The following is a 14,397-nucleotide window of genomic DNA, read 5'->3' as shown; positions in this document are numbered from 1 at the left end:
CGGCCCACCACCAAAGTGCTGATTCAGGGCTGCAGCAGCACAGCGTGGGGAACAAGCAGCGGAGGGTGAGTTCATCGCCAGCAGGCCCTCCATCACTTTGACAACTCAATAAAAACCAGTGTAAACTATTAATTGGATCATTAATTATTGACGCTGTTTTTACTACAATTCAGGGTGGAGAGCAGGAAGAGAGAGAGACCATTGTGTGTGTTTAAACATAGTATCCTGGCTCTGAGGCAGGAAGAGAGAGAGACCATTGTGTGTGTTTGAACATAGTATCCTGGCTCTGAGGCAGGAAGAGAGAGAGACCATTGTGTGTGTTTAAACATAGTATCCTGGCTCTGAGGCAGGAAGAGAGAGAGACCATTGTGTGTGTTTAAACATAGTATCCTGGCTCTGAGGCAGGAAGAGAGAGAGACCATTGTGTGTGTTTAAACATAGTATCCTGGCTCTGAGGCAGGAAGAGAGAGAGACCATTGTGTGTGTTTAAACATAGTATCCTGGCTCTGAGGCAGGAAGAGAGAGAGACCATTGTGTGTGTTTAAACATAGTATCCTGGCTCTGAGGCAGGAAGAGAGAGAGACCATTGTGTGTGTTTAAACATAGTATCCTGGCTCTGAGGCAGGAAGAGAGAGAGACCATTGTGTGTGTTTAAACATAGTATCCTGACTCTGAGGCAGGAAGAGAGAGAGACCATTGTGTGTGTTTAAACATAGTATCCTGACTCTGAGGCAGGGGAAGAGATGACTCCGAAAACATCCCAAGGTGTAGCAGGTTAAAGAGTCAAAAATATGACTTCAAATTGAATGCCATGTTTTGACAAAATTGGATGTAAATTAAAGTATCAATGCTACAACAGAGGAGCCACATGATTTAGCAGGGTCTGTGGGCCACTGTCCGACTAGTCCTTGACCAAACACACAGACAGAGCTAGACAGCACAGATATATTGTAGATCTGAAATGAGAATGTCGTTTGGCACACCCATCTCTCTCTCTGACTCTCTATCACACACACACACACACACACAATCTCCCTCTCTCTCCTCTATTCTCCTTTCAGTCATGCCTGCTATCAGGAGGCAGCATGTCAGGAGGATCAATATGGAGGAAAACAGAGGGAGAAGGACGTCACACTAAATCAGTCTCCCAGCCTCGTAACTGGTCGTCCAGCTAGGAGTTTAGGCCATTACTACTGGCCCAACCTCCCAATCACCCTCGCTCCCTCCCTCCCTGACCTCCAGAACCCCAGTGTCAGAGAGCATGACACGAGACCTGCTTAGCTTGTCGTTACACACCCATTTGTTCACCTCAGCTTCCTCCCTCCTTTCTGGGCCAGACTAGCGAAGTTGTTGGCTGAGGGCACCGCGCAGCAGATCCGACTGGCCACAGATGGCTAAAACATGCTTTTCTGCCTCTTTCCTTGTTCTGTCAGCTTTCTCCCCCATGCATTCGCGCAATTAGAATTGATGTTCTGCTTGACCAGGTGAGGTTCCTGTCATTCAATGTCACCCTGGGCCGACTGAGTACGGGAGAATACAGCTAAAGAGTTACCCTTCCTACTGCTAATCACTGAGGGTTTGTTTGCCATGCATGTTATATAGAAGGTCTTGACTGACTCGGGAGAGGAGAATATTTTTAATGACAGTCCGCAAGACAAAGTCTTCCCTACATCATATACTGTAAATGACCCCCGCCCTAACTTCTTCTCCGGCCGTTTAGAGAGAGATCTGAGGACACTACAGGACACACTAGCCAGCCACTACAGTCATCCTACATAAAACCTTCAAAAGTGACCCCACGCGTTCATCCAGTACTGGCACTACCTGTAAATAAATATGGTATGGTTTAAAAGATTTATCAATTTGCATGTCATCACTTTGTCGCTGTTTTCTGGCTTTACATTATTTGTTTATTCCTATCTGCGTTTTGGCACATATGAGTAAGCCTTTCACTGTCAGTCTACACCTGTAGTTACATTTGAATGTAACAAATGCGATTTGATTTGTTTTCTTCATCTACCTGCTGATTGTCTGTGTCTGTGAAACCTGGAAAGCCCAGTCCATCTATGCAGCGTAGATAATGGAGCAAGCCTGAGCTCACCTCTCTCTCCCTGTGACTGTGTAAGGAGGACAGTTACATAACAGAAGCACTGGAGGAGAATGTCTGCCTGGGCTGCTCCTTCTCCTCCTCTGTGTACATTCCACTCCAGTTCTAACCTTTCCTCTCTTCTCTTCTCCTCTTCCCCTGTTTTCTCATATCATCTTCTGTTTTCCCCTCTGTCTTCTTTCCTTCTCCCCCTAAGAATTTTGTTCCCAGGTCTGTCCTGTCACCGGAGCTTTGCTCAAACTTTTTTACTCCTCTAGGTAAAAGCCCCTATAATCACAGGTTAGAAAACAAAATATAATTGCAATTACAAAAAATGGGTGCCTTGATTTTGCATGTGAATAAGCCCAGATCCTTTTAGGACTGTTGCATGTTATCTCTGCTTAATGTTTACAGGTTGTTAAGTCTGCTACATTTGGTCTAAAACCACTTTCCTGCTGGATCCGAATAGTGGAAGGGACAAAGACGAGAGACAGGGAGAGGAGAAGGAGACAGGAATGAGGAGACAGGAGAAAGAGGCAGGAGACGGAAGACGGAAGACAGGAGGAAGTCACAGGGGAAAAAGACAGAATAGAAGAGAGACGAGACGAGCAGACTGGAGAGCAGAAACAGAAGAAGGAAACAGGAGAGTGGAGAGAGGGGACAGGAGAAGGAAACAAGATAGAGGATACAGGAGGAGGAGGCAGGAGCGAGGAGACAGGAGTGAGGAAACAGGAGAGCAGAGAGAAAGAGAGAGGAGGAGACATGACAGAGGAGACAGGAGGAGGAGACAGGAGAAGGATACAGGAGAGAGGAGACAGGAGAAAGGGAACAGGAGGAGGAGACAGGAGAACGAGACAGGAGAACGAGACAGGAGAATGAGACAGGAGACAGCAGAGAGATGACATGAGTAGGGAGGCAGGAGGAGACAGGAGAGAAGAGACAGGAGGAGACAGGAGAAAGAGACAGGAGAGAGGAGAGGAGAGATGAGGCAGAAGAGATGAGACAGGAGACAGGAAAGAGCAGACAGGAGAGATAAAAGAGGAGAGAGGTGACAGGAGACAAGAGAGAGGAGACAGGAGTGAGGAGGCAGGAGTGGGGACACAGGAGGAGATAGGAGGAGACAGCTATCCTTCTACTAGTCTGTTACAGCAGGACAATGGTTATAGATTTAACTGTCCTTCTGCTGAACTAAAACCACACACCAGTAATATGGAATCCCCCTTTGTGGTATACAGTACCAGGAATGGCAGAAGATGTGATCACTTCCCAACCCTACCAATAACTCTGCTTAAAGTAATACTTCAGAAGTAGTTAAGGACAAGGAGTTAGGGACAAGGAGATAGGGACGATGAGTTAGGGACAAGGAGATAGGGACAAAGAGTTAGGGACAAGGAGATAGGGACAAGGAGTTAGGGACAAGGAGATAGGGACAATGAGTTAGGGGATAGAAGAGTTCTCTTCAAACCTCCACTCCCAAGCCGCCCACCCTTGATGAAGTTGTTCAGGGGAAATACTACAGAGAGATGCACCAATTATTGTAGCACTTTTAATTACATTTACCGTACAATCATTCATTAATATTCACAACTGATGGAATTTCAGGCACAGTCCGTTCAGAAGAACCATCACAGGCTACCTACATATATAACTGAATATCACCACTGTGGAGACAGCCAATACACTAACCTTAACACACTTTTAGTGAGACAGACACAGCCCATACATTGACCTTAACCCACTATCGGTGAGACAGATAGACACAGCCAATACACCAACCTTAACACACTATCAGTGAGACAGACACAACCAATGCACTAACCTTAACATACTATCAGTGAGACAGACACAGCCAATACAATTACCTTAACACACTATCAGTGAGACAGACACAGCCCATACAATAACCCTAACCCAATACCAGATAGACCGACAGACACAGCCCATACAGTAACCCTAACCCAATACCATATAGACCGACAGACACAGCCCATACAGTAACCCTAACCCAATACCAGATAGACCGACAGACACAGCCCATACAGTAACCCTAACCCAATACCAGATAGACCGACAGACACAGCCCATACAGTAACCCTAACCCAATACCATATAGACCGACAGACACAGCCCATACAGTAACCCTAACCCAATACCATATAGACCGACAGACACAGCCCATACAGTAACCCTAACCCAATACCAGATAGACCGACAGACACAGCCCATACAGTAACCCTAACCCAATACCATATAGACCGACAGACACAGCCCATACAGTAACCCTAACCCAATACCAGATAGACCGACAGACACAGCCCATACAGTAACCCTAAACCAATACCAGATAGACTGACAGAGAGGGACACACAGACAGACAGAGTGTCTATAGGGTGAATGACTGGGACATCACCCCAGGCCATAGTGTATGTCCTGTAAGTATCCTACAACACACATAAACACACATTGTCCTTCAGATGTACAGTGCCATTGTAAAGGTACAGTATCAGACTTGCAAGGGCACATATCATCATATTTAACCCTCCTCCTACTTCTCTCTCTCTTTCACACACACACACACCAACACCTACACACACACACATTCACAGAAATACACACAAAGTAAAGAATACGACAGAATAAAATAGATCACAAGGACAGAAACAGGGCTGTAGGCTGGGAGGAAATTAGAGGTTAGTTTTTTAGAAATTGTTTAAAATCAAATTCATATCATCATTTACATATCACACAATTATAAATGAACAAATGATTTGGAACTAATCCAGGCCTAAATTATAACATACAATGTGTTCATGTCCGCTTACTGCACTCTCTAAATCAATTGGTCACTTCAGATATGCAAGGCTGATAAAACAGGTCCCTCAGCTTGCCTCTCTAGTTATCTGGATATCATTAAGGGAGACTGAGAAGAGAGCTGTAAGGGCAGTGTATATATTACACATCAGTGGCAGGACTGAGATCATGGAGGAGGACAACTGCTGTCCTACAACTTACTGCACATGGAACAGTAGCAATTAGTCAATAAACATGTTCAACATGAGCTGACGCTGCCACTGAATAGACTTGATACCAATGAATAATGCAAGGCCATGTTGAGTATCCCTGACAGAAGAACACTGTGTGAACTCTCTTCTCTGTACAAGACTGCTCCCAAGCCAGGCCACATATACTATCAACCTACAGAGGACACAGTGGCAGCGGGCGAGAGAAAGCAGGACGAAGAGTGTTCCTACCTTTCTCACTAACAGACTCACTCTCTATCTCCACGTCGTCACAGCTGGTGTACTCCGGCGTGGTGGCTAGCTCTTCTTCCGAGCTGCTCAGTGAGATCTGGCGCATCTTACCCCCCTTTTTGGTTTTGTGGGGCTTCGGCGGCGGTGGACGGATGGACTCGGACTGGTCGGAGCTCAGAGAGTCGTTCCTCAGCATGGTGTCCATTTTCTCCCTCTTAGTCTTTCGGACCGCCGAGCTGGGGTCCAGGTAATCGTGCTGCATTCCCCTGAACCCGATGGGCTCCCGCCTCACGTCCCCGGACCTGTCTCCCAGCACGGGGCTGCGGTGCGGTGTGGGGGGGCTGTGGTTGGAGGTCCGGTGGTGGCCGGGGGAGGATCGGTCCATGGAGTAGGAGCGTTGGCCCGACACGGGCGGCCGGCGTTCGGTCAGGTGCTGCCGGGATAGGCGGACGGGCCCGTGGGACTCGTCCTGCTCCGTGTAGGCCAGGGACACGTCGCTGTGGCGCCTCTCGTGCCGGGCCCGGCCCACCTCGGCGTGCATCCTCATCTGCTCCTCGTAGGGCTGGGGCTTGACGGGGTAGCGGGCCAGGTTGGGGTCCGAGCGGTAGCGAGTTTGGTACTCCTCCTGGCGCTGACGCTGCAGCTCGTACTCACTGGGCTGATCGTCTAAAGGGTAGGGCCCATCCTGGTCCAGAGGGGAGTCCTCCTGGGAGTGCCAACGGGCTCGCCCGCCTCTGTAGTCCCCCCGGGCCGCGTCAGCATCCCGGTACCTGCGCGGCACGCCACGGCGAGGGTCCCCATCCCCGTAATCAGACGGTGATCTGGGCATGGCGCTGTCCCCCGGGGCATACTGACCCAGCTCCTCCCTCTCCTGTTTTTGGTTTGGATCTCTGGACGCTGAAGGGCTTCGTTTCCTGCGGGTCGAAGAGAGAGGCTGTTAGTGGGCCGGTCAAGTAGGAGGGAAGATTCTTGGAGTGAGAAGAGTGTTTCAAAAAAGCTGTATATTATATTATAGGACCACACTGAGCTTGATCATTAAATTGCCAGCATAAAGAAACTCTCACTGATGCTTAGGATGAAAGAGCCAGCCTCCTGTCTGCCTGCTCCAAACACAGGAAAAAACACCAGTGTGTGTGTGTGTGTGTGTGTGTGTATGTGTGTGTGTGTTTGTGTGTACTCCACACTGCGTGGGCCTCTTAGAGGGCTGATGAAAGACCTAGCTAGCTGTCATGTAACAGGACTGGAGCTGGCGTATATGAGCTGGGGTTTGAGGAGTACTGTAAGACTCCAACACTTCTTTAAGGCAGCCAGACCCAAGATGGCAGCCAGACCCAAGATGGCAGCCAGAACCAAGATGGCAGCCAGACACAAAGAGAAGATATCATTGAAAAAACAAGGGCATTGTCTGAAACGCAGCAACACTGTGGAGTCTTGAAAGAGGAATTGATGTTCCTGATGTAAATGATGTTATTCCAGTAGGAGATGTACTGTCACCATATGGCTGGTATACTATAGGTCATAGACATACTGGCTAGGTACAGTATATAGAAGTCGTTCATCGCGATTCAATTCAAATAGCTAGATGGCACCTGATCAACTCCAGATGTTGCCTGAATAATTTTAATTAATAGTATGTGTGTGTTTCACACGTACATGATCGAGAGAGTTGGGAGGAGAGAGAGAGTGTGTGAAAAAGAGAGAGAGATGATAAATGACCCTGTTCTCCAGTGCTGGGTGCACTGGGTGCATGGTTCTTCCCTCTGGAGCAGAAGGAACAGGGAAGGGCCAGGTGTTTTCTGGTGGGATAGCATGTTTGGTGTGTTTATATAATGTGTCTGTGTTAGGTGCATGTTGGAAAAAGTAATTATTAGTGCTCTAGGTTTGTCTTAGGGAACAGGAAGGGGAAATAAAGAGAAGAAGAAGAAGAAGAGATGATGAGGAGAGACTATGTGCTACACAGACATTACCATACTTCTGTGGTCCAGACACAGCCAGTGCTACACAGACATAACCATACTTCTGTGGTCCAGACACAGCCAGCGCTACAAAAACATTACCATACTTCTGTGGTCCAGACACAGCCAGCGCTACACAGACATAACCATACTTCTGTGGTCCAGACACAGCCAGCGCTACACAGACATAACCATGTTTCTGTGGTCCAGACCAAAAAAGATCTAGACCACAGAAGTATTTGCCAAATACACCTAGTTATTCACTTTTTGACAACAGAGAACCAATTAAGGTTTTGTAAAATTATGTTAAATTTTTTTAAATATTTAATATATAAACAAATGATAAACTCCCAATAAATAAAGCATGGCTGCACAGAGATAACTGCTGAAAAATGATACTTGTAATCATCAATGAGCTAGCTGCACCTTTCTCCTGTTCATATTCTTTAATATTTCAGGAATGGCACTTGCTGATTTTAGTTCCCACCATAGGTTATGGATGTGATTCAGGTCTGGACTCTTCGCCGGCCAATCTAAAACAGTCCAGAATCTCTTCGTACCCATTCTTTGGTGAGTTTGATGTGTGTTTGGGCTTCCTGGAAGACCTGCATTCTTCAATGGAGACACCATTTTTTTGGATACTGAGTTGTATATCGGACTCCAAAACTCTGAATACTTTATGTCTCAATACCCTTATAAAAAAAAACACTACCAGTTGAGCAAACGTGTAAGAAAAGAAGGTGTACTTTTTTGCTAGTTCAGTTTGCAGCTAATGAGTGTAGGCTTAATTGTCAGTAAAATCATGTAGCAAGCTCACTAAAGACTACAATATGCATTTGTTGGTAGTTATCTTGGCCATAGGTTTTCGCAACCACATACTAGCTCTGGGGTGTACATTATTTAAAAAATTGAAAACCTTTTGCTAAATTAATACTATTTCTGCATTGATGAAAATCCATAACAAGTTGCTGAGGCCAGTTAAATATTGAATTATTCTCGTCGAAAAGGGCAAAGGTGTATGTGGCTGTCACTATGAGATATCTGTACAAACTTTAAAAAGCTTTAAAAGGTAGAGATCATGTAGTACTGACTGATCATAGTGACATGTTAGCCAGAATAAAAATATATAAGCTGTTAATAATGAGCAGGCTACAAAATGATTCACCTGCTAGTGAGCTGTCTCAATGCAGGGCTAGTAAGGCATTTAAAGTGAGCATAATATCTGCTACTTGTTTTCCAGAGAGCACCTAACTTGACAGTACGGGCCCTCCTCCCCCTATACTGAATCATGTCATTCAGACAACATTTAACTTGACGTTTGATATAAACCTGATAAATCAATTAAGAACAAAGAATCATTTCAACAATCATTTAAACATCCATATTGTTCCATATGAATTAGGGGTGGGTATTGGCATCTTGCAATACGATATACATCACGACACACGTTACGATTCAATACATCACGATTCATCACGGTATCACAACTTAATCACTATACTTACTGAAGTGCTAAAGAAAACTTAAAATACTATTAGGCTATATACTTGAAAGGACAATCTTTAGATAATCCCCAATACCAATCCCTAATAAAACCAGAAAAGGAACCAGGCAAGCTTAGTTCTGCCAGCCCACGATTTTTAGTTCTGCCAGTCCATTTTTGCTGAAATAACATGGACAACAGAACGTTTATTAACAAAACTAAAGTGTACTCTTGTACAAAGATTACTGTAGATGACTAGCTAATAGCTATACTGTACAGTACCTATAATGAAAACAATAAAAATATAAAAGGGTCACGCAATACAATTATTCTCTTATATATATGAGATTAGTGGTATTACAGAGTGGATATATATTGTAGTGCGACAGCTGAAAAGTACTGAGTGGGTAAATATTTCTTAGAGACAAAAATTTTAACATCTGAGAGGTGAATCGAACCGGGGACAGTCGGGGTTGTTCGCAACAAAAACTGTAAATAGTTTTATATTAAGCTTACTATATAACATAACTTCTGAGGGTTGTAAATAGTTTTATATTAGGCTTACTATATAACGTAACTACTGAGGGTTGTAAATAGTTTTATATTAGGCTTACTATATAACGTAACTACTGAGGGTTGTAAATAGTTTTATATTAGGCTTACTATATAACGTAACTACTGAGGGTTGTAAATAGTTTTATATTAGGCTTACTATATAACGTAACTACTGAGGGTTGTAAATAGTTTTATATTAGGCTTACTATATAACATAACTACTGAGGGTTGTAAATAGTTTTATATTAGGCTTACTATATAACATAACTACTGAGGGTTGTAAATAGATTTATATTAGGCTTACTATATAACATAACTACTGAGGGTTGGAAATAGTTTTATATTATGCTTACTATATAACGTAACTACTGAGGGTTGTAAATAGATTTATATTAGGCTTACTATATAACATAACTACTGAGGGTTGTAAATAGTTTTATATTAGGCTTACTATATAACGTAACTACTGAGGGTTGTAGCCAGCAAAGGTTTCGTCTATCCTGAACAAATCTGAATGCATAATTGGTTTTGCCCGTGTCGAGGCTCAAACACCGGTCTCTTAGCAACTTCCTATAAACATTTTAATGAATAAAAAAAAAATTAAAATAACTTAAGGGTTGCAGCGTGTCATTTTGAAAACATAACTATGCTAAATTGTGGCATAGTTTAACTTTAAGCTCTGAATTTTAATTATTTAGAGAAATTACAACAAGTAAACTAGATACTGAAAAAACTGCTAATTATGATTTACTTCTTAAGACTCTCAAGACTGTTGTTCAAAAACAGTAATTGGTCAACATGCTCTGATGTGAGAGCACTCCTCGGAGCAGTCACAATATCAATTCTAGAGATCAGTATATCGATACAATATTGTGAAAAGAAATATTGCGATTCTACATTAAATCGTTGTATCGGCACAGCACAAATATGAATGCTAGCTACATGCATGTCTTATAATAAATGAAGGGCATTTAAACTGATGAGTGTGGCTGTTAAATGATATTGAAAACGTATTCACCTATACACATTTCCAACATTTGACTACACATCCATAAAGCTTGACTCTACAAGGTCAAAGTAAGCCACAGTATGTTTTGTGTGTATACAAATAAGAAGTATTATCTAATGAAACTATATAACTCATTAGTTTCAGTCCAACATTATATGCAATTTCTCAAGGGTGTGGTGAGGTGAGAAAAATTGTGATTAATATTATATAATATATACACCAATAAAGCAAACTTTTATATTCATAAATGTGCCTAAAGCACTATGCAAATGTTAGCAGCACAGGCTATAGTGCAATAAAACCCTGTCATATATGATGATCTATTGCCCGCTATGTAAACAGATTTGGAAAACATTTAGTATAACAGAACACCATACAATGGCCATTATTTTAGTAAAGGTATTTCTGGATTGTAGTGAGAGTGTAATAGGTTCTCTGTGTGAGGTTTCCGGTTGGCAGGAACAGTGTAACAGGCTCTCGTAGTGATGAATCTGGTTGGTGGTGACCTCTCTGATTTGGCTCAGCTGTAACTCCCAGACCGTCCATCCTCCTCCTAGCGGACATACCTAGTCTCTGAAGGATGAAGTGCTTAGCGTAGCAGTAGTGTGATGCTGTAAGCACTCGCATGCCATTGAACTGCATTCACACCGCATAAGGAGCCTAATCTGCTGCTGGGCTAAAACTGGGACAGCTAGTGAATCATGGTGCTGGCCTGGCTGTTAGGACAAGACTTTTCCTGACTGGTTTGGTTTTATGTACTTTGAAATTAACTGTCTATAGACGTCTAGCATGGTCTAGAATATTTCGACCATTAGATCCTTCCTTAAACTTGGTGATGAACTGAATCAGTGGTGTGAGGTGATGTAAACATGTTACACTGTAATTCTCAGTGTCAGTGTCTGTGTTTGTGTGTGCGTGTGTGCGTGCTTAATATTAAAGAGAGGAGAAAGAGGAGAGGTGACAAAGGGGAGGAGAAAGGAGAAGAGACAGGACCAAAGATAGGAGACAGAGCAGAGGAGACAGAGATGAGGGAAGGAGACAGAGGAAACGGGAGAGGACAGGACAAGAGACAGAGGAGAGGGTAGAAGACAAAGAAGAGGGGAGAGAGGAGACAGAGAAGACAAACATGAGAGGGGAGGAGAAAGAGGAGAGGAGATAGAGCAGACAGAGGAGGAGTCAGGAAGTAATATGTCATTGTGTGTGCTGTTTCCACACAGTTTCCATGAGCTCTTCTTCTTCCTTCCACCTGATTCAAACAGAAACCACATAGAAGATACTGTTGAGAACCTTTTGTCAAACCCAGAAGAGCCAGTGAAACCTGCATAGGCTATATACTGCTTTGTTTACATAAATGTACATGATATCATCTCTGTTACCATCTCTGTCCACACTTTGTTTTTGTAATGCAAAGCAAAGAGGCATCGAGCTATGCAACAGGGACAGTGAGACATCCAGGCACTATAGTTTATAGATGCTACAATTACAGATGAGTGGTTATTTTCAGTGTCCCAGGGCTTTGCAGAAATTCCATTAAGAAGGAATGCCACAACAGGAAAGATCAATAATTGAACGTCAATGAGAAAGCTTTCAGTGACTGATGCACCCTTCATGCTTACTGCTGGCTTCACACTCACACATACAGTTAGGTCCGGAAATATTTGGACACTGACATAATTTTCATAACTTAGGATCTGTATGCCACCACAATAGATTTGAAATGAAACAACCCATATGCAATTGAAATGCAGACTTTCAGTTTAAATTCAAGGGGTTGAACAAAAATATTGTACGAAACTTTTAGGAAAAAATATTCATACACAGCCCCCAGGGGCTGAGATATAATTGGACAAAATTAACACAATCATAAATAAAATTATAATTTGTAATACTTTGTTGAGAATTTGCAGGCAATGACTCCTTGAAGTCTGGAACGCATGGACATCGCCAAACGCTGAGTTTCCTCCTTTGCCAGGTCTATACTGCAGCTTTCTTCAGTTGTTTGTTCGTGGGTCTTTCTGCCTGAAGTATTGTCTTCAGTAAGTGAAATGCATGCTCAGTCGAGTTGAGATCAGGTGATTGATCGGGTTGAGATCAGAATATTCCACTTCTTTGCCTTAAAAACCTCCTGTGTTGCTTTCGCAGTATGTTTTGGGTCATTGTTCATTTGTAAAGTGAAGCGCTTCTGTCTTCTGTCACATCATCCAGAAACACTTGACGCAGTGCCATTGGAAGCCATGCATGCCCATGCCATCACACTGCCTCCCCCGTGTTTTACAGATGATGTGGTATGCTTCGGATCATGAGCCATTCAAAGCCTTCTTTAATCGTTTGTATTCCCATCATTCTGGTACAGGTTGATCTTAGTTTCATCTGTCCAAACAATGCTGTTCCAGAACTTGGCTGGCTTTTTTAGATGTTTTTGGCAAATTCTAATCTGGCCTTTCTATTCTTCTTGCTTATGAATGGTTTGCACGTTGTGGTGAACCCTCTGTATTTGCTCTCGTTAAGTCTTCTCATTATGGTAGACTTGGATAATGATATGCTTACCTACCGGTGAGTGTTCTTCACTTGGTTGGATGTTGTAATGGGATTTCTCTTTACCATGGAAAGGATCCCACCATCATCCACCACTGTTGTCTTCCATGGACGTCCAGGCCTTTTTGTGACGCAGAGCTCACCAGTGTGTTCGATTTTACTCAGAATATACCAGTCTGTTGATTTGGCCACTCCTAATGTTCCAGCTATCTCTCTGATGGATTTAAATTATTTGCAGCCTAAGGATGGCCTGTTTCATTGGCATTGAGAGCTCCTTTGACCGAATGTTGTGGGTTCAAAGCAACAGCTTCCAAATGCGAGTGCCACACCTGGAATCAACTCCAGACCTTTTACCTGCTTAATTGATGAAGAAATAACGAAGGAATTGCCAACAACTGTCCTTGAAACAGCTTTTGAGTCAATTGTCCAATTACTTTTGGTCCCTTGAAAAAGAGGGGGCTACATATTAAAGAGCTGTAATTCCTTAACCCTTCCTCCAATTTGGATGTGAATACCCTCAAATTAAAGCTGAGAGACTGCACTTGAAGCCCATGTTCATTATTTAACTGTAACTTGAATTCATTTTGGTAAACTAACAAAACCTGTGTCAGTGTCCAATTCTTCCTGGACATAACTATACATACAGTAGGTAGGTACACAGACACGTACTGACCCGCACTCCCTATGACATTTACACACACATACTGTATAAATATACATACATACAGTACGAAGGTACACAGACTCATACTGTATTAACATACATACATACAGTACGAAGGTACGCAGACACGTACTGTATAAACATACATACATACAGTACGAAGGTACACAGACATGTACTGTATAAACATACACACATACAGTACGAAGGTACGCAGACACATACTGTATAAACATACATACATACAGTACGAAGGTACGCAGACACGTACTGTATAAACATACATACATACAGTACGAAGGTACACAGACACATACTGTATTAACATACATACATACAGTACGAAGGTACGCAGACACGTACTGTATAAACATACATACATACAGTACGAAGGTACGCAGACACGTACTGTATAAACATACATACATACAGTACGAAGGTACGCAGACACATACTGTATAAACATACATACATACAGTACGAAGGTCTGCAGACACGTACTGTATAAACATACATACATACATACAGTACGAAGGTACACAGACACATACTGTATTAACATACATACATACAGTACAAAGGTACGCAGATACATACTGTATAAACATACATACATACAGTACGAAGGTACGCAGACACGTGCTGTATAAACATACATAGATACAGTACGAAGGTACGCAGACACGTGCTGTATAAACATACATAGATACAGTACGAAGGTACGCAGACACGTACTGTATAAACATACATACATACAGTACGAAGGTACGCAGACACGTACTGTATAAACATACATACATACAGTACGAAGGTACGCAGACACATATTGTATAAACATACATGCATACAGTACGAAGGT

At 43.0% G+C, this 14,397-nt stretch overlaps 1 protein-coding gene across 4 annotated transcripts in view; it reads right to left on the bottom strand.

The window, feature by feature from the left end:
- Positions 1 to 14,397, bottom strand: part of rims2a (regulating synaptic membrane exocytosis 2a) — a 193,429-nt gene that overhangs the window by 94,033 nt on the left and 84,999 nt on the right. For all 4 annotated transcript variants that reach the window (XM_034288998.1, XM_034288994.1, XM_034288995.1 and 1 more), the window contains one exon: positions 5,338 to 6,251. In XM_034288998.1, the coding sequence (XP_034144889.1) occupies positions 5,338 to 6,251 (914 nt within the window). The remainder of the gene's footprint in view (positions 1 to 5,337; positions 6,252 to 14,397) is intronic.

The sequence above is a fragment of the Esox lucius genome, chromosome 20, assembly GCF_011004845.1.
Source record: "Esox lucius isolate fEsoLuc1 chromosome 20, fEsoLuc1.pri, whole genome shotgun sequence".
Taxonomy (NCBI): Eukaryota; Metazoa; Chordata; class Actinopteri; order Esociformes; family Esocidae; genus Esox; species Esox lucius.
This window is presented reverse-complemented; position numbering and strand designations above follow the sequence as displayed.